Genomic DNA, 21,030 nt, shown 5'->3' with positions numbered 1-21,030 from the left:
AGAGCAGCAAAGTGAAGAGGGCTCTTCAGCTGTTCCACAGGGATCTAGAGTTGAGCCACCACATTGGAACGTAGAAAGTTACCCTCAGTTCTCGAATCGGTTAAAGCTGAAAAAAGAAAAGTTTTTGGTAGTGAAAAAGAAGGAAAGACAGGAAAAAGAAAAGACTTTGTGGATTAAAATCCACATGCTTTCCCAGGGTTGGCGCCTGAGGTCTGTGCTGGCGAGCCCAACGGTCATGCAGAACATGACCAGAGTGACCAGAGATCATGCGTAACCAAAGTCTCTTCTCTCTGGATAGCCTGGAAATGTCACACTGCATCGGTTTGGTCTCCGGCCTGGACCTGAAGTCTAGGTGAGAACTGGAACTCATAACGGGAGTGGGACACTTTAGCAAGAGGTGATCAAGGCCTACAGAGAGTTTAATAAGCTGGTCCCAAGTCAGTTCATCATCTTTGCAGGCTAACTCAGTAAGCATCTCAGGATTTAGTCCATTACAAACCACTACTATTAAAGCAGGCTCATTCCAGCCACTGCCAGCAGCCAGGGTGTGAAATTCCAGAGTGCAGGACGAAAGTGAATAATTGCCTTGTCTGAGTTTACTTAAAAGTTCACCACAGGAGCGACAGTCACAAGGGTGGTCAAAAACTTAAACTCCTTCAAAAAATTGTCAAAATTCTGGGAATTCTGGGAATTGCAGTCCAAAGCAGAAAGGTTGGCATATTCACTTCACAGTGACTCACATTTGACTGGGGCAGCTCTAGCAGGTCAGGAACTTGATAAACTGAACAGATTTCAAAGAGGGCATCATATAACACTGACAGCTTCAAAGGCAATGAGTTTGTCAATATGACACATTTCACCTTCAATGTTGGTCTAGGGCAGGAGTAAATAATCCTGGTCCTGGAGAGGTACCACCTGGGGAGATCAGATCCAACACCAGGCTCTAATATTCAGATTTCCCTGAAAACCTTCATTACCCAGATCAGGAGTGTTCGATAAAGGTTTGCCCTAAACTCCACAGGGTAGTAAATCTCCAGGATCAATATGGATCATCCCGGGTCTATGACGTGGCTTTGTGCTTGATTTCAGGCATGTTAGTATAGCCAAAGCCAATAATTAGAAGGAGTGTTCACATACTTGAAATATAGTGTATTTCTCTCTACATGCAGTGGTTGGGTTCCTAACATACAGAACCAAAAAGGACCTTCCAAGGACCAAAGGGTAAGCTACAAGCTCTGGGTAACATGACCTATTGGCTAGGACAAATGTCTCTCCTGAGCTCCCTCTTCAAAGATATACCTGCTTTGCCACCAGTCATGTGAGACTGTGGGGCAGTGGTTGGCTGGAGGTTAGGGAACCAGCCCTGTGACTGGACGGTTGCTGGTTCGATCCCCTCGGCTGACAGTCCATGACTGAAGTGCCCTTGAGCAAGGCACCTAACCCCCAGTTGCTCCCCGGGTGCCGTGGATAGGGCTGCCCACCACCCTGGGCAAGTCTGCTCACTGGTCACTAGTGTACATGTATGTGAGTGTTTTACTACACAGATGGGTTAAATGCAGAGGTCTAATTCCACAGAGTGCAAACTGTTGCAGATGGTTCTGAATTAAGGTGAGAAGGATCTCAGACCAATCAGAGGCTTGGCTTGTGCGGTTGGAGAGAGGAGCCTAAATAAAAGGAGGTCTGTTGTGGGACTAATAAGGGTTGCTTAATCTTTAATCTAATCTTTTAGTCTTGTAATTTGGCATTTTAGTGAGCTGGTGAAGTGTGGAGAGGTTGAGGAGGTTGTCAGGATGTTAGATAGATGTTAATGCTAACTGTTATCTCAGGAATGATCAGTGAAAATAACTGCTCACTTCAGTGTTCCTGTTTTGTGACAGTTTTAGTAGTGTTACTGTTTAGGCACTGTTTTAGAATTTGGTGGTTGATCTTTGTTTATGGGTCCATCTGACTCTGTCAGGTGAGGCGGAGGGGTGCAGATGCCCTCCTACTGTGGTGGAAGTGGAGAAGTTAGGTAAACGTGTTATAGGTGTGTTTTATAGTTTTAGGTTGCAGGTAGGCAACCATGCCGGCAACCTCTGAATTTGTGATGCCAGTGTCACAACTGACATTAATGTCAGATTTGACTCACCTACACAAATGTGAACCATTGGGTTGGAAAGATTTGATTGGAGAAAATAATCAGAATTAAGAAATGAGACTTGTAATGTGAACATAGACATTGTAAGCTTGATATGAGGAAACAAGGATTCGAAATTGAGAGATTGCAAATGGATCTTCACAAGAAAGACAGACACAAACGTCTCAACTGGGACAAAGCACGTGCCCTCCGACAAGTTTGTCATTAACAGATTCGGGAAAAGCTACGAAGTTTCCAACAAGTAATGCTGGGGGGCTGACTGTCCTTCGGACTCTTAGGTAATAGTAAGTGGAAGCCAAACCGTATTAGATTGCCATTCAAATCTTATAGTAAGACTCTTATAGAGTAAGGCATACCTGAGAGTAGATAATAATTCCACCTCTTTCAGATTTGTTAAGAAATTATCTGTTTCTCTTGTGTACACATTCACATATTAAAGTATAGAAGTGACTGGGACATGCAGTTTAGTAATAGAGATGTTTCTGAGAAAGGCCTTCTTTGGGAAAGAGGAAACGTACCCCTTCAAAAAAAGGTCTTTTGCAAACCTCGATAGTGAAAGCCTTTTTTCCTCAGGGTCCTTTTTTCTTTTTGTTTGAATGTTTATTGTGCAAAGTTTAAATGGCTGTCAAAGGATAGATGGGTGTATGCATATGTCCAGGTGTTTGATCTGACAGATTTTCAGAATTTCACTAAATGTCAATGAGTTGCATAGTGCAATCAAAAGGAGTGAATCAATTGCTGAAATAATACAAATTGTATTGTGGCAAGAAACATATTTATCGGATAAAGAACATGAAAATTTTAAGAAAATGGGGACCCATAATAGTTTTTTACTCCTACAAATCGGGACAGAAAAGGGGAGTTGCAATTTAATATCAAACAAAGTACTATATAAATATACTTTGAGTATATTTCTCAAACAAAGTATAAGGGAAGTATGGGTAAAAGGGAAATTAAATCATGAGGAAGTGACTTTGTTTAATATCTGTGCAGGTAGTAAAAAAAACATTCTTTAAAAGAGTTTTTGATCTAGTGTCTACAGAATAATATGGAATGTTAATCTGTGGAGGGGATATGAATATACTACTTTACGCAGATTCTAGTAGTAAAAGCTAACCCACAGACTAATAATATACTCCAAGGATTGGGCATGATAGATGTATGGAGAAAGTTATACCCTTCAGGAAGACTGTATACGTATTACTCAGCGAGGCATAAGGTATACTTAAGAACTGATTACTTTATACTGTTTGATTCAGATATAAAATTACAGATTTCTCAATAGGTGTCTCTGATACAGTATATCAGATCATTCAGGAGTATATTTGACAATACAACTGAACAATAAACCCAAAAATAAAGTATGGAGACTTAACCTGGGTATCTTGAATAATGATAAAATACTACAACAAATTGAAAAAGACATAACTTATATAGAACAAAATAATGAAGTGGCTCCTAATATTCCTAATATTCTCTGGTATGCTGCAAAAGCATATATCATCACAACAGAAGAACCTTACCTTCGAATAGTATGTAATTGTGTCTGAGTGATTAAGAAATGCCACCTTGACCCTTTGTTTCATACAATTCTGTGACTGACACCAGGAATAAATCTTAAATCTTCAATTAATTTAATAACGGAAAATATTAAAAGGCATGCAGCTTGTGTCACGAGTTTGGCATGCGGTTGTTATATAAGTTAGTATAATCACTTAACTGGGAAAAATACTGGGTTATGGTCAAGTACTTTCAGCACCAAACACTCTGCTACTCTTGGTTCTGCTAAAATGTTTTTCTTTTGTGCCTTCTTTCTCTAGTGAAGACCGCTATAGTTGTCCTAGAGAGGTACAGCTCTGAAGAAATATAAGAAGATTGGGTTTATGAAAAGAACCTTTGAAATGCTGATGGTAGGAACAACATCTGAAGAACCACATCAATCGCTCAGCTGCACATTCCATGCCCTGAGGCTTTTGACTCTATTCCACAATGGGATCCAGATCAGGAGAAGATGGCAGCGTTTGCAGCCCGTTGTCAGGCAGCCATCACAGAAGAAATCAGTGAGAAGATAATTATTGCTACCAATATCATACACTGGAAAGGAAGCTAGGATCTTAAGTGCTAAAAAGGCTTCTCTGCACAATGTCATCAAAGAACCACTTTGGTTTAATAGATGTATAAGAATTACTTTTGTCCATGACATGTATGCAGGTAAAGACCTTTTTAAAGTTTAAAACCTCCACATAACGTAAATGTTCTTGAAAGAACTCTTAAATTAGAACAGGATTAGTTTCTGTACACCTTAAAACGGCTGTTCTCACCCAAAGATCTTTTTATAAAACATAGTTCTTCAGAAAACCAAATTTGCTTCTTCTATAATTATAGTGTATTGTTCAGCAGTAACATGTTTTCATTTTGAAATAAGAAATTTATGTTGATGCAAAATAAATAGACAATTAGTCAAAGGTACATGTTCAGAATCCAAGAGTTTGGGGTTTCCTGATTACGGTTTGAACGGCACATTTTACAAGGGCCTCCTCAGTGGACATTTGTCTTGCTTATAAAATAAGGACTTTTATCAACAAAGTCCCTTTTTATGGCTGTGCTTTGATCTTGCTGCAAAGGTTGGGGAAATAATTGCAGACTTTTATTGGAAAATCACTTTACTCCATTGTGTGTAAACAGCTCTTAAAATGCTCTGGATTACTTACTTACTGTTGGCTTGCATGTCACTTTACTACATGGACAGTAAATTACTCAAATATGCTATTAACAAACATTTGACTTAAAGTCTGAAACTTAGTATGGCAGGGCTATAATTCCCATCCATTCCCTGTAGATGCTGGATAATCATATGAAGGTAATTAGACCACATTGCATTGCATTTTAAAGATCCACATAACATGCATTTCAGTCAGGTTGACATGGCTTCCATCACTTCTGAGGTAAATGCAAAGCAAGATATGTTTGTTTATAAAGCAAATTTCTTACAAAATTAGAAGAAAGTTGAAGAGTTACTACATATCACTGGATGAATGGCAGCTGTAACCTGATTATACTTTGAAGTAATGCAAAAAACGGTGCATATAACATTTAAGGAAGACCATCACTTAAAAAAAAAAACCCTCTAAACTATCCTTGTGATGACAGTGATAGCATTTGACCCCAAGAGACTTAAACTTACAATAAATAATGTTTTCCTTAACAATGTACAGACTGTTGGATTAATTCTCTTGTATAATAACATTTTAAAGAAGACATAGTGAACAGGAGAAAAAATACACACACACACACATTTTCCAAACTGCTTATTCTTCTGGATCAGGGGGAGAAGAATGAATAACAAAGTGCAAAATACAAATGCTTAAGAAAAAACAAATAATTAAAAAGAAACTGAAAGGTTAGGCAAAAAGTGCACAAGTGTTAAAGCACTTCCCTATAGGAAAGGAGCGTGTGTTCAGACGACCTACTTTAGCAAGACTGAAGGTAGGAAGACCACAGTTAATTCCATGTGCATTTCTATTGATCCTAGAAGTTTGTCTCCACATAATGGTGCTATAGGCCTTTGAGACATAGTGAGCAGTGGCAACCAGTGAATATATCTTGGTTGATGCACAAAGCCAATTAAATGACAACGTAGAAAACAAAACTCCAAATGGGGATGTGTAAAGCCGTTTATTTCATTTGCTAAATACATGAACCACATCAAAGGAAAACAAGGCCACTCGAACCAAAACAGACAATCCAAATACAAAAAAAGAAAAAAAAGTGAGCAAATGTAATCCAAAATTAAACATCATAACGTTTTAATTGATTCATATCCAATTGGTTACATGAATGAGTCAGACACCACATGCTTGGGAGGAGGCTTGGATGTATACTGGGAATGGCTTCTTACAAAGATTTAAACAGGCTGACCAGGTCAGTTCTCAACTGTCCTTTTTCATTTCTCTCCCTCATTATTTATCTCCATTATAAGCATTTTGATAGAAAACTGTGTTTAAATTTTGCATGTATCTCAATATTTGTGGAAAAAATAACAATAATAAAGGGAAGTTTAAAATAAATTTTGTATTTTCCTTTGAAACACAACAAAAACTTTTTTTAACTATTACACGTGTGTCTTTAAATTTAAATGATAGAAGCTTTTCCCACACTCAATAATACATTTTCCTTCCTGTGTGAATGCGCTGGTGTTTCTTGAGGGCACTGCTTTCTCTAAAACACCTTCCACACTCTGAGCAGTGATACGGTTTCTCTCCTTTGTGAATGTGCTGGTGCTCAAAATCATATATATATATATATATATATATATTTATCAAATCATGTGCACGTCTTAAAACCTGAATAACTTTGAATAACTCTGTGGAGTGATAAATATTCTCTCAGGTATGAATTCGCTGGTGTTTCTTGAGGGAACTACTTTCTTTAAAACTCTTTCCACAGTCTGAGCAGTGATATGGTTTCTCTCCTGTATGAATGCGCTGGTGTCTTCGGAGATGACTCTGACTTGTAAAACTCTGTTCACACTCAAAGCAGTGATACGGTTTCACTCCTGTGTGAATGCGCAGGTGTAGTTGCAGACTACTCTGTATAGCAAAACTCTTTCCACACTCTGAGCAGTGATACGGTTTCTCTCCTGTATGAATGCGCTGGTGTGTTTGGAAATGACTCTGTTGACTAAACCTTTTTCCACACTCTAAGCAGTGATATGGTTTCTCTCCTGTATGAATGCGCTGGTGTCTTTGGAGATGACCCTGTGCAGTAAAACTCTTTCCACAGTCTGAGCAGTGATATGGTTTCTCTCCTGTGTGAATGCGCTGATGTGTTTTGAGATTACTCTCTATATTAAAACTCTGTCCGCACTGTAAGCAGTGATACGGTTTCTCTCCTGTGTGAATTCGCTGGTGTCTTTGGAGACTAATCTGTAGAGTAAAACTCTTTCCACACTCCGAGCAGTGATACGGTCTCTCTCCTGTGTGAATGCGCTGGTGTCTTTGGAGACTAATCTGTAGAGTAAAACTCTTTCCACACTCCAAGCAGTGATACGGTTTCTCTCCTGTGTGAATGCGCTGGTGTCTTTGGAGACTTCTCTGTGTAGTAAAACTCTTTCCACACTCCAAGCAGTGATACGGTTTCTCTCCTGTGTGAATGCGCTGGTGTCTTTGGAGGCGGCACTGTGAAGTAAAACTCTTTCCACACTCTGAGCAGTGGTGACTTTTTTTTTTGCCTGTGATCTTTTCTGTTGGTCTGCGAGGTGTCTTCAGGTGAAGAGCAGCAGATGTTTTCTGAGTACTGGATCTTCTGGACACCATCTTGTCATATTCAATCTTTCCTTATTTCAGCAGGTTCATGATGTATTTGTGGATTGTATTCAAAAATTTGCAGGAAAGTGATCACAAGGAGCCGGAGACTTGCAAAAGAATATCATTCTGGAGGAGAACAAGGGAGGAAAAATAATATTGGTTAATCAGGAATTAAAGCGCATAACAGAATAAAATAAAAATGTTTGTCAACAAAACAATCTTTTACTAAGTTGACAGATTGTTAGAGACGATGTAATCTAATAGTTCCTATCACACCGGTGTGATGTACCTGCCTGTTTTAAGACCTCTGCCATCATATCAGTTCCTAAAAAACAGATTATCTCCTGCCTGGATGTCTACAGACCAGCTGCCCTGAATTCTATAGTCATGAAAGGTTTCAGACACTCTACTACATACTACAGACACTTCTATTCATACTACAATGCGTTACAAGCTTGACTCACACTTTCCATCCTTGTGTGTTCTCAAAACAATGTAAAGTCCACATTAACCTACTTGTATCAAGCAGTGGTTACAAAAATAAAAAATAGGGAAACACTTAAAAAGCCTATATCCACTGTTACGACTATGATTAAGTAGTTTAAAACAACCAGAGCTGTAGTGAACCTGCATGGAAGAAGAACCTCATGCCCACAGTTAAATATAGTGTAGGATTGGTGATGTTTTGAGTATGTCTATCCATCCAATGGCCCAAGGGACCCTGTTGTGTGACACAAAAAGGGTTAAAAAAAAAAAGAGCTGAGCTGAAGGGGAGAGTCGAAAAAGAGGAGGTAGAACCCTGGAGGACCTGGAGAGATTTGTATTGAGTGATCTGATATTTGTTTGCTCTGTTCTCCAGTCTTATCAAGCATTTGAGGAGAACAGACTCATTGCTGTTATGGTGGCAAGAAGAGGCTACATCAAAGTAACAACCTGATAATCAAGGACTGAAAATGATCAGATTGTCCATTTCAATTGCAGTTGAAGTCTATCTTGTTTGCACTATAAACACTCCACTGGCTTTCCAACAAGAGTAATTGTTGGGTCTCGAGATGTTTCTTTAGTTTTGAGGGGTTTCGTGATTCATTTGAAATAGCCAAACCACATTGCACACACCAGGCTTTTGGTATAGCATCGTCCCAGTCAATAATAATAATAATAATAATAATAATAATAATAACAACAACTTTTGATATCTGCTTTTATAGGACAAATTTATAAGTTTGAATTTAATCAGTGAGGTCCAAAGTATGTTGCAATCCACGAGCCAATATCAAACATTTCTTCACTATTATTTTACTGAAAGTCTGTAAAGAGTTAAATATTTAAACAGGCAGATTTTGCTGAAAGTACAGATTTGGTGTGCTGCTAGAACGGGAGGAAAGCAAGCTCTACTGATGAATGCCCTCATTTCATCATAGAATGCATTCCCACCAGCAGTGAACTGAACTAAGCTTTGTTTGGAAACGGATCAAGACCCATGTTCTTGCCAAGTTGGTTCACCTGTCTGTTGCAGACCTGAGTATGAGTGGAGTGTTCACAGATGTCAAAACTGAGCAAACTAAAGAAAAAAATTGAATAGGTCCACACCAAGCAAGGTAGGTGTGAATGTGCCCTGAGAAACATCTCCATTTCTGGCTCACTAACTGTCTGCATCGAGTGCCAGTGGCTGTGTTGTCTCAAACAGATGACATTTATTTAGGCTACTCTTACAATGCTTTTATTTATACGTATACTGGTTATAATTTGATAATGTTTGATTCTTTGATTCTTTATTACTAATCTTTTTCCACTTTTATGACTGACAGTGATAGTCGTCATAGGTCGCCAATTACCACCTCCCCCCGAGAACACTACAGGGTGCTTTACGGCCCACAGGTTGAGAAACCCTGGTTTACTGCATTTGAAGTTTTAACATTTTGGGAACTTAAAAACTGCCGTTAAGTGAGTGCTTTAATACTAGTTCACCAAAGACTGTGCTGCTGTATTTACATTACTGAGAGGTGCAGCCACTTCTAATATAAGCTTCTGCGAGGAAACGTGCATCCCAAAAAACTATTTACATTTACAACAATCAACCCCGGTTATCCACTGACTTGGAGAGACTATGCACAGCCAAGGAAGAAGCTAATGGAGTGCTGACCATATCAAAGGGCTAAACATGCAGTCAACAAGAAAGTCAAGTCTGTCAAATGCAGATAGAGATAAACAGTAAAAGTTGACGTAACAGTTCCTTCATCACCAGATCATTACTAACCACCAGCCAGAAGCCTCAGATGCTGCAAACCAGCTAAATATCTTTTACTTCAGAGATTTAAAACAAAGATCTTCTGCCTCCCTCCCGCTGAACTACAGTCAGTCTACAACACCCTGTCTGCAGCCTATTCACACCTCCTACGACCCCTCTCCCCATCATCAAGAGAAGAAAGTGGGTGACCATGACCCTCTATGTCCCAGAACTGGTTTTCCTAAAAATAAAAAAATACACTCAGAAAGTGTAAGCTACAGTGAACTGTGTGATATGCAGAGAAAGCCATTGGCTACTGGTTCTTCACCCTAAAAAAAGACAATATTAATCTAATGTGGAAGAGGGTGTGGCAATTCATAGTCTCAAATCAGTCACCCTAGTTTTATCTGAATGGGTGAATTTAATTAATCTATATTCCATGAGGTTTATGACCCTCAGTAAACAACAGTAAAGGAAGCTGGATCTGTGGATGTAAGCTATGGTCTCACTGAACCGAAGCTATGGATGTTTCATATTTGGATTTGGAAGTCAAATCAGCATCACCTTCTTAAGGGGAAATGTAAATATTTAGAAAAATTTGACATAAAAACTAACTTGTGTGATGCAACCTGTTCTGATTTAGTAATGCATTAACATAAACTTAGTAAACACATACATTACTCACCTGAGTGAGTGAAATTGCATACAACGGTCCCCCATGAGAACTTACGCAGAACCCTCACCACCACCCAAACCTAAAAACATTTACTTCAATGAAACAATGACACAAGAAGTAAAATGTATCTAACAGAAAAGTAGTAGCAGTAAAATAAACTTCAGAAGAACTACAAACGTATCAGCTTCATTACTCAGTAACTTACATAAAAATTAATCAGTATAGAAACTGAAGTTTATTTCTTTCTATTTCTGTAAGAGTGAGTTATAAACACAGTGTAAACAGTGAAAAAGAGATAAACAGCTCTTTACCTTCAGCAGATCAGCTCCTGTTTCTCTCTATTTCTGTAAGAGTGAGTTATAAACAGTGTAAACAGAGTGAAAAAGTGATAAACAGCTCTTTACCTTCAGCAGATCAGCTCCTGTTTCTCTCTATTTCTGTAAGAGTGAGTTATAAACACAGTGTAAACAGTGAAAAAGAGATAAACAGCTCTTTACCTTCAGCAGATCAGCTCCTGTTTCTCTCTATTTCTGTAAGAGTGAGTTATAAACAGTGTAAACAGAGTGAAAAAGTGATAAACAGCTCTTTACCTTCAGCAGATCAGCTCCTGTTTCTCTCTATTTCTGTAAGAGTGAGTTATAAACAGTGTAAACAGAGTGAAAAAGAGATAAACAGCTCTTTAGCTTCAGCAGATCAGCTCCTGTTTCTCTCTATTTCTGTAAGAGTGAGTTATAAACAGTGTAAACAGAGTGAAAAAGTGATAAACTCTCTTTACCTTCAGCAGATCAGCTCCTGTTTCTCTCTAATACCGCAGAGCTCTTCTTCTTCTCCACTTTATTGTCTTTGGAGAAGCACCGTTACAGAACTAGCGCCCCCAACGACGTCATCAATGTGGATCTGGGGGCGTTATTTTTCTAATCCCACCCGTATTCCTCCAAACCCCACCTCCTGCACTATTACTGGTTAAAAGTTCGTAAGAGCAGCTTTATTTACTGCAGCAATTTACACAAATAGAACATAAAATAAAGGAATAAGAATGTCGGAACACATTTAATAATCATATTGCAGCAGAGAAATGTCTGGACAAAATATATATGGTAGTTTATTTTTCTTGTATTAGTTATGTCCTCTTTTAATAATGAATTAAAAGAGGCTTTTAAATGGCACTTATACATCTCCCTAAAATTCTGTAACAGGATTGCAAAAAATACTTTTCAAAAAAGCTCATATAGTCTCTGATTTAACAGCCTGAGGTGGAAAATAACATTTTCTGGTGGTCATTCACTTATACCGATTAATACTTTGTCAAAAAACAAACAAACAAAAAAACAGTTTTAAAGAGGTGAACTCTATTCATGTGACATGCCAAATTAATTTCACTTTTATTCCCTAACTGATTAAATTTATTCTTTCTCTCAGTACATTTTTACTTACATAGGTCCCTTCTGTTTCTATATTTTGTGTATATTTAATATATTTCAGTTTCAGTATTTTTTTGTATTTCAATTTTTACTTTGTTTACTTCTGTAGAGTGATTACCTGAGCCTCACCACAAGCATTTCAATGCATGAATGTCCTGTCATGTTGTGCAAATGATAAATAAACTTGAAATTACATATATTTACTCAGTTTCTATGTAAATAAATTGAATGTGGTTGTTTCTTTTACTGTTTAGTACAAAAATCATGGCATGCAACTCCAAACACCTCTAAGAGATCTTCAGCTACAAGGTGAGATAGACCCCCTTCTGAACGATTGCCAAAGACTTGAATAACTTATACTGCAGACTTAAAGACATAAAGGACAATCTTCAGCCTCTCTCTGCCAGTCCCCTCCCCACCTCTCCCCCACCCTGGCGCTTTCACCTCTGCCCTCTGCTCATCCCACTATCAATAAACACATTAGCAGGCTTTTCAGCAGACAGAAGGTGAGAAAAGCCCTGGCACCTCACTTAGTCTCTCCATCCACCCTAAAGCACTGCTGGGACCAACTAGCACCAATTTTCACATCTTCAACAAACCACTGGAACTCTGTTCTGCTCCCAAATGCTTCAAAACAGTTACCCTCATAATTCAAGCGAAGTCTAGTCTTTAGTAAACACTAAACACTAATCGTAAACAAAATGGACACTAATTGTAGAAAAATAGTAATAATAATAATAATATAAATATAGAAGGTCATGAAATTAACACTAAAGTGACATGAGGCACATACAGATTAAGGTCTGTGGGTATAAATAGTGCAAATATAAACAGTAGTGTAAATTGGAATGAACTTATGGAGCAGTTAAAGTGATGAATGCATAACAAAGTATTGGATGCATAACAGTCCCTGAGAATGTCAGAGTTCAGTATTGGGGAGTGGGGGTCAGGAACCTGTGTTTGACCAATACTATCAGAGTTCAGTATTGGGGAGTGGGGGTCAGGAACCTGTGTTTGACCACTACTGTCAGAGTTCAGTATTGGGGAGTGGTGGACTGGTGGTCCTGGCCCGGAGACTCCTCAGTCTCCTCCCTGATGGCAGCAGGCTGAAGAAGCTGTGTAGTGGGTGAGTGGGATCACCTGCCATGCAGAGGGGTAAGACGAGAGCTGTATATCTCTTGGAGGGAGGGGAGGGAGGTGCCAACGATCTTCTCAGCTGCTCTCACGGTGCGCTGGACTTAACTTTTAACTTTTAAGTTAACTTTGCCACTAAATCAAGTCAAAAGCAGTATCTAGCCTTTTTTGGCAGGCAGCAGGTATTGACTGATTAAACTAAAAGAGGCAGCACGTTGAGAATTGTTTTTAAATAGGCTCAACTTAAATTTTATTTTTGACCTTATTGAGATTCAGAGCTAAAAAAGTGTGAGTTAGGATCAATTTTAGTTAAACTATGTTGAGTTAAATAAAAAATTATGAGTAACTATTTACCTCATTATTGTAAGTTGACCTTCACATTCTTTTTGCATTGAAAGATTTTCTTTGAGTTAAAAAAATGTTTTGATTTTTTACTGAAAGGTAAACAGTAAATTAAATTAAAGCTATCCTAATTTAATATGAACATATTATGTGAGTGGTCACATGAGAAAGATAATATCTCCTTGAAAGAAGTAAGGGAAATGTTATACAGATTCTTAATGAAAAGATCATCAACAGGAAAATATGTATTTACAATAAACCTATTAGCAAGATAACAAATAGTTAATAAGTCAACCAATCCCAGGCTCATGACATACAATTTTTATTATAATTAATTGGTTGTATGCTTAATTTTTAGGAGTGCATAACTTAAAAGCATATTGGGTAATTTATCATTTCAATTGGTAGCATTCATTAATCTATACAATTATACAATTATTAATGTTATGACCCTGTGGGTCATAGTGTTTTTTTTTGTAGTGTGTCTTCTGTATTTATTGCAGAGCTGAGGGAAGATGCACTGAGCCACCACCAGGGGGAGCCGCCAATAAAAGAGAGACGCCCAGGAGGAAGTGTGGTGCTTTTGCTTCTGGTGTGGCTTCTGTTGTGTTCCCAGTTCCCTGCAGTCACTTGAGCGACTCTACTGCTGTAGAGCTGTGTTGGTGGGAGAGCTTGGCTAGTGGTGTATGGTTTATTGGTGCTTTGTTGTTTGTCGTTGAGATGTTCGTAAAGCTAGCTCATATTGTAACACTTTCATTGAAGTACACTGTAAACACTCAGCTACCGTGGCTGCCCAGACACGGCTCTTGTACATAAACTCTCATTGGGGGAAAAAGGGGGTTATTTTTTGTTGTCTTTTTGTCCTGGTTTGCTTTAGTTGGGATGATAGGTTGATTTTCTTTTTGTTTGTTAGGTAAGTTATATTTTTCTAAACTTAAGTAAGCTATGTTTTGTTTGTTGTTTTACCCTTCCCTCCCCCTATGTTTCATAAATGTCTTAAGCACTGAACTTTAGAAAATAGAGCCAAATTGTTATTGTTGCAAAAATTGGTTGTATGTGTGACTTGGGGAACCGGGAGGGCACAGAGGCCTCTTTATTTTTATGTTGCGGCCTGACCTAGACCGGTTTGTAACATTAAGAATCATCAAAAACTATGTAGAAAGTAAAGAAGCTGCAATTTATTGGGGATGTTGCTATAGAGTATTATGGAGAATTACTTTAAATGAAACAAAGTTGTTCAAAGATTTTTCAAGGAGAATTTTTTTATTCCTTGCCTTTGTATAGTATGTAATTGTGTCTGAGTGATTAAGCAATGCAACCTTGACCCGTTGTTTCATAACATTCTGTGACTGACCCCAGGAATAAATTTAGCAGCATTTGCAGCTCATTGTCGGGCAGCCATCACAGAAAAAATCATTGAGAAGATAATTATTGCTACCAGTATCATACTCTGGAAAGGAGGCAAGGTTCTTAAGTGCTAAAAAGGCTTCTCTGCACAATGTCATCAAAGAACCATTTTGGTTTAATAGATGTATAAGAATGACTTTTGTCCATGACATGTATGCAGGTAAAGACCTTTTTTAAAGTTTAATGAACTTCCACATAAAGTAAATGTTCTAGAAAGAACTCTTAAAATGGTATAGGATTTGCTTCTATACACCTTAAAATTGCTGTTCTCACGCAAAGATCTTTTTATCAAACATAGTTCTTCAGAAAACCAAATGTCCTTCTTCTATGGCATCATTCAAAGATCGCTTTATGGAATTTTTCAATTATAGTGTATTGTTCAGCAGTAACATGTTTTCAGTTTGAAAGGAGAAATTTATGTTGATGCAAGTACAAAATTAGTCAAAGTTACTCCGGAGTAACAAGGCTGTGGATTGTGATGATATTTTCATTTTAGAAAAGAATTTTACATTTTTGCAGACACATCTTTGTACTTTGTGGTTTCATGTTCAAAAGTCAAGAGTTTGGGGTTTCCTGATTTGGGTTTGGATGGTACATTTTACAAGGGCCTCCTCAGCGGACGTCTGTCTTGCCAATAAAATAAGGACATTCCTCATGGTGCTGTTTATCAACTAAGTCTCTTTTCATGGCTGGGCTTGGATTTTGCTGCAAAGGTTGGGGAAATAATTGTAGACTTTTAATTGTAAGTCACTTTACTCCATGGTGTGTAAACATCTCTTAAAATGCTATGAATCACTTATCAATGTTGGTAGCATGTCACTTTACTACCTGGACAGTTAATTACTCAAATATGCTATGAATAAACATTCTGTCACGCTTCCCTTCAGTTCCCAAGCCGAACAGAACTCCAACTCCCATGATGCCTCTGACTCCCACGTGACTCCTAACCAGAGTCATGTGACTCACCCACGTTCCCAATCACCCGAATACTGATTGTTTGCACCTGTGTCCCATCCTATTTAGACTCTCATGTTGTTTAGTTTTCTGCCGAGTTTTGAATAGCCCTCTAGCATTATGAAGCGTTCATTGTCTGTTTGATTTTTTGTGTTTTGACTTTTGCTTGTTTGTTACTCCGAGTTTTTGCCTCTCCCTTTTGTACTCTGTTTTGCCGGTTTTGTATTTTGCTTCTTTATTCGACTATGTCTCTTGGTATGCCCCTCTACTACTTCTGTTTTTTGCTGTTGCTGACCTGGACTGTTTTTGACTACCCCTTCGTGCCTAAGCCCTTTATTTAAAATGCTCATCTTAATCTGCGAGTGTCTGATTTCTGTCCAGTCATGACAGATTTGACTTCTGAAGTCTGAAACTTCGTATGGCAGGGCTATAATACTTATCCATTCCCTATAAGTGCTGGATAACCATATGAAGGTAATTAGACCACATTGCATTACATTTTAAAGATCCACATCACATGCATTTCTGTCAGGTTGATATGGCTTCCATCACTTTTGAGGTAAATGCAAAGCAAGATAGGTTTATTTCTTACAAAATTAGAAGAAAGTCGAAGAGTTACTACATATCACTGGATGAATGGCAGCTGTAACCTGATTATACTTTGAAGTTATGCAAAAAACTGTGCATATAACATTTAAGGAAGACCATCACTTAAAAAAAAACAAACTCTAAACTATCCTTGTGATGACAGTGATGGCATTTGACCCCAAGAGACTTAAACTTACAATAAATAATGTTTTCCTTAACAAAGTACAGACTGTTGGATTAATCCTCTGGTACAATACCGTTTTAAAGAAGATATAGTAAACAGGAGGAAGGATACACACACACACATTTTCCAAACCGCTTATCCTTCTGGGTCAGGGGGAGGAGAAACAATCACGAAGTGTAAAATACAAATGCTTAAGGAAAAACAAATAATTAAAAAGAAACTGAAAGGTTAGGTAAAAAGTGCACGAGTCTTAAAGCACTTTCCTATAAGCCTGTTCAAAGGCCTATTTTAGCAAGACTGATGGTAGGAAGACCACTGTTAATTCCACATACATTCGTATTGGTCCTAAAAGTTTGCGTCTCCAAGTAATGGGGATATAGGCCTCTGAGACATAGTAAGCAGTGGGGGATCGTGACAACCAGTGAATGTATCTTGGTTGATGCACAAAGTCAATTAAATGACATACCATAGAAAGCAAAACTCCGAATGGGCATGTGTATTTAAGCTTTTTATTTAATTTGCTAAATACATGATCCACATCAAAGGAAAACAAGGCCACTCGAACCAAAACAGACAATCCAAATACAAAAAAGAAACAGATGAGCAAACGTAATCCAGAACTAAACATCATAACCATTTTATTGATTCATATCCAATTGGACACTTCAATGAGTCAGACACTACATGCTTTTGAGGAGGCTTGGATGTATATTGGGAATGCCTTCTTACAAAGATTTAAAAAGGCTGACCAGGTCAGTTCTCAACTGTCCTTTATCACCTCTCTCCCACATTATTTATCTTTATTAAGTGACATCAAATAGACAATTACTTTAATAAACAATAAAAACGATAATATTTCAGTAATCACATATTGTACTAGGTATGCTTTTTGTTGTTGTGTCTACTGTCAAACTTGCAGTTTTAAAACTCTGATATAAAAACCTTAAAATAAAAGCCTTCCTTTTTTTTTTAGCATTTTGGTAGAAAAATCTATATATTTAAATTTTGCATGTATCTCAATATTTGTGGAAAAACAACAGAAATGAAATTTAATTTCTATCTCATTTTAATCTGTGTTCCACATTTTATGTGCTGCCGTTACCCAAACCTGTCCCCCTTGAAAAAAATGGAAAATTCCATTTATTATGATATAAATGGGAATTTGCATCATCTTGGTGTTTTCTGCAGAATGGCCATCAGAAAAATAAGAATTCTGACTTATTAAAAGGTAGGTGACAAATCTTCAGTTAAAATATTCAGTCTGTCCACGGCACTCTGCCATTACAAATTTAAACTTCTACCTGTAGGTAAAGGAAACTGGCTTAGACAGGGTGCAGTAAAGAAAATAACTCAGCAACTGGTTCACGCCATTAACCCAAATGTTGGATAATGGAAAGAGAGAGAGAGCAAGAAATAACCCTCTCTCTCTATATCACAGCTCTAATTCTCACTATTACTGAACATTTCTATCAGCTCTGCTTTATTCGCATCACATTTTCACTTCCCTTGTTATTGTGTGCCATCCTGCTGACTCTGATTCTGTTTCCTGTTTCCTCTCTCTTACATATTCCACCTCATGGATGCCATTTTGGGTTAAACGTCATAATCTAATAACAAAAAATTTAATTTGGGGAAAGGACGTTAAAGCAAGAGCAGGCTTCACCAAACAAATGTGTTCTTTTCAACATAGTACAGATTAATGTGGTCAAAATGACAAATAATGGTTTAAAACCATACAGACACTTATAACTGTACATTTTTCAGGATTATTTTTACCAAGCTGGAAAACAAACTAGAGCTGAATATCACTTGTGATGTCTGGAGAGGCCTAAAAGACATCACTGGCTTCAACCAACGCAGCCCTATTCCAGCAGAGGGTAAGCGTGAATGGGCGAATGAGTTAAACCAATTCTTTGTGCAGTTTGACAACGGCTCCTCTTCTGCTCCACTGTGTCTGTCTCCTACTCAGATTAACACACCTACACAATTACACCATGGGCCATCCACAGCCTCACTTTCCTCCACCACAGCCATTCACACCGGTGACCATCAGCAACCATTGTCTGCAGTGGACACCTCTCACCCACCCCCCACAACGGGAATGTGCAGTGATGTTACATTCACTACTAATCAGGTGAAAAAACTCAAGCAGAGCAAAGCAAGCGGGACCTGATGGCATTGAACCCAGGGGCACCCCAGGGAACTGAATTAGCCCCATTCCTGTTCAACCTGTACACCTCTGACTTCAGGTACAACACAGAGTCGTGTCATCTGCAGAAATTCTCTGATGACACGGGCATTGTGGGGTGCACAAGGAATGGACAGGAGGAGGAAGCTGGTGAAGGACTTTGTTGACTGGTGTAAGCTGAACCAGCTGCAGCTGAACATCAGTAAGACCAAGGAGATGGTGCTGGACATTAGGAAGTCCAAACCTGCCTTGCTACCAGTCACCATTGATGTAGAAGGTGTGGAAGTGGTAGAGACATACAAGTATCGGTAACACTTTCCTTGAAGGGTGTCTACATAACACATTCATATCACCTTACATAAACACTTCATAACATGTTCATGAATGCTTAAATCAACATTCATAAACTATACATGTTTTACATGATATTAATATGGACTACTATGTCATTTTACCGAAAGATGTTTTTCAAAATAAAAGTCCTTATTTATTATTTTCAGTGAAACTCCTCTTTTCTGGACTGTCAGAATAAAATGACCTGGCTTTATCCCTTTGGACAGAAAGTGTTTTGACACTTTTTGCCTAGACTTTCAATTTTTAATTTTTTTTTTCTCAAGCATTTGTATTTTGCAATATGCTATTCTTTCTACTTTTTACGCTAATTATTCATATATGAAATGTACTGTTCATTCAACACTCTATACATAATTATGGAAAATATTACTTAAACTAAGTTTAACTTTCTTGGGGTAAATGCTAACACTGTTATCCCAATTACTTTGGAGGTTTTATTTTAGTGATGTTCTTCCTCATGGTTTTGGAGAAGGCACAAGTATAACTGTGCATTGATTATCCTGTGTAACTGAGGTTAAATGTGACAAGCACTGTTATCAAAGGAATGATTCCTTTTTTTGGCATTACTTCAAAGTACAATCAAGTGGTGGCTCTTTGACTTTCCTCACTCAGGGTGCTGATAATTTTCTAAGAAATGTCCTTTATAAATTTGCCTTGCTTTGCCTTCACCATAAAAGTGATGGAAGTCACGTTATCCTCACTAAAGTGCATGTTACATGAATGGATGGATCTTGAATGTAATGGATAAGTATTATGGGCCTGTCCCACCACCACACAAAGTTTGAGACTTTAAGTTGATTGACTGCTCATAGCATATTTATGAGTAATTCACTGTCCATATAGTAAAGTGACATCCAAGACAACATTCATACGTGATTCATAGCATTTTAAGAAGCTGTTAATATATCATATGGTAAAGTGACATGCAAGACAACATTCATAAGTGATTCATAGCAATTTAAGGAGCTGTTAATATACCATATGGTAAAGTGACATGCAAGACAACATTCATAAGTGATTCATAGCATTTTTAAGAGATGTTTACAAACCATGTGTATAAATAGTGATTTACAATTAAATATCTACAATTATTTTCTTTACCTTTGCAGCAAGACCCAATGACTGTAAAAGGAGTCAATAAACACCACAAGTAGGAAGGTCCTTTTCTTTTTATTGGCAAGACCACTGTTCAGAACAGGCACTTAAACATGCTGCCCAAACTCAAATCAGGTAACTACAAACTCTTCTGAACATGGAACTGCAAAATACAGATGTGTTCAATAAAATCTTCAACTCTTTTCTAAAACGAAAAATAAAACACACCACCTCATGTGGCCATTACTTAAGGGGTATTGCCTTCACTTTGCTCCTTTTCTTCTTAGACTGAAATTATTTTAAATTCTCTGAAAAACAAAACAAAAATATAAAGAAAATAAACAAAATGGCACAAGTCACTGCAAGAGTCTGAAGATATCATGATACTGGCACTGCTGCTGGTTGTCTGTCCTCTTCTGGCTATTAAAAAGATCAAACAAGAGCAGTCAGATGTACTGAAAGCACATGAACGTTATGTTAGTGGGCTAGATAGACTGCCATAGCAGAGGTATGATATATAACTAGCAGTATAGCAGTTAAATTGCTTATGATCAGTAACTGTAACCAAGAAACTTTGCTAACTAGCTAGCAGGCCAACGCTACCTTATATTAGCTATTAAAATGCATCAAGCTAATGTTAACGTCACCTAATTAGCTAAGTTACATGATTCAGTTAAGCCCCAAAGATTAATTACTTAAAACACTCGCTAACGTTTGGCTAGTGACGTGGTCTATACCAGGGGTCAGCGAAGTGTCAACAAAAATAATTTTACTATCCTGGCTGTAATATGTCTCAGTATGTGCTAACGTGCTAGTATAGGCTAAAAGTATATAAATGAAAGACTTACTTTGCTCTGCTTTAATTTTTAGCTCAGCTATAGCTGCGCGTCTCGCATCTCCACCACGAAAGTTTGCAGAAAAGTAAAATAATTTTGTAAAAAACTGAAATAATTCTTGTAAAATGTCTCTCAAAGTTCGTTTTTTACAAGGCTGAAGTCGCTTCTCGTTCGCCAGCTT

The 21,030-nt window shown here is 37.8% G+C and overlaps 1 protein-coding gene and 1 pseudogene across 3 annotated transcripts; one reads left to right on the top strand and one right to left on the bottom strand.

The window, feature by feature from the left end:
* Positions 1-21,030, top strand: part of LOC118826312 — a 545,149-nt pseudogene that overhangs the window by 184,614 nt on the left and 339,505 nt on the right.
* LOC118826354 (zinc finger protein 239-like) lies at positions 6,456-11,146 on the bottom strand. 3 transcript variants are annotated; one of them, XM_036597305.1, is made up of 3 exons: positions 11,122-11,146; positions 10,356-10,425; positions 6,456-7,569 (listed from the first exon to the last, which is right to left on the bottom strand). In XM_036597305.1, the coding sequence occupies exon 3, from the start codon at positions 7,450-7,452 to the stop codon at positions 6,523-6,525; it is 930 nt and encodes a 309-aa protein (XP_036453198.1). In that variant the 5' UTR covers positions 7,453-7,569; positions 10,356-10,425; positions 11,122-11,146; the 3' UTR covers positions 6,456-6,522. The 3 variants fall into 3 exon arrangements, with proteins under 3 accessions (XP_036453198.1, XP_036453200.1, XP_036453199.1); XM_036597307.1 differs by lacking the exon at positions 11,122-11,146 and adding an exon at positions 10,937-10,953; XM_036597306.1 differs by lacking the exon at positions 11,122-11,146 and having other exon boundaries at positions 10,356-10,641.

The sequence above is a fragment of the Colossoma macropomum genome, unplaced genomic scaffold (genome assembly GCF_904425465.1).
Source record: "Colossoma macropomum unplaced genomic scaffold, Colossoma_macropomum, whole genome shotgun sequence".
In the NCBI taxonomy this organism is placed as follows: domain Eukaryota; kingdom Metazoa; phylum Chordata; class Actinopteri; order Characiformes; family Serrasalmidae; genus Colossoma; species Colossoma macropomum.
Note: the sequence above shows the minus strand (reverse complement) of the source record. Positions and strands in the feature narration are given on the sequence as shown.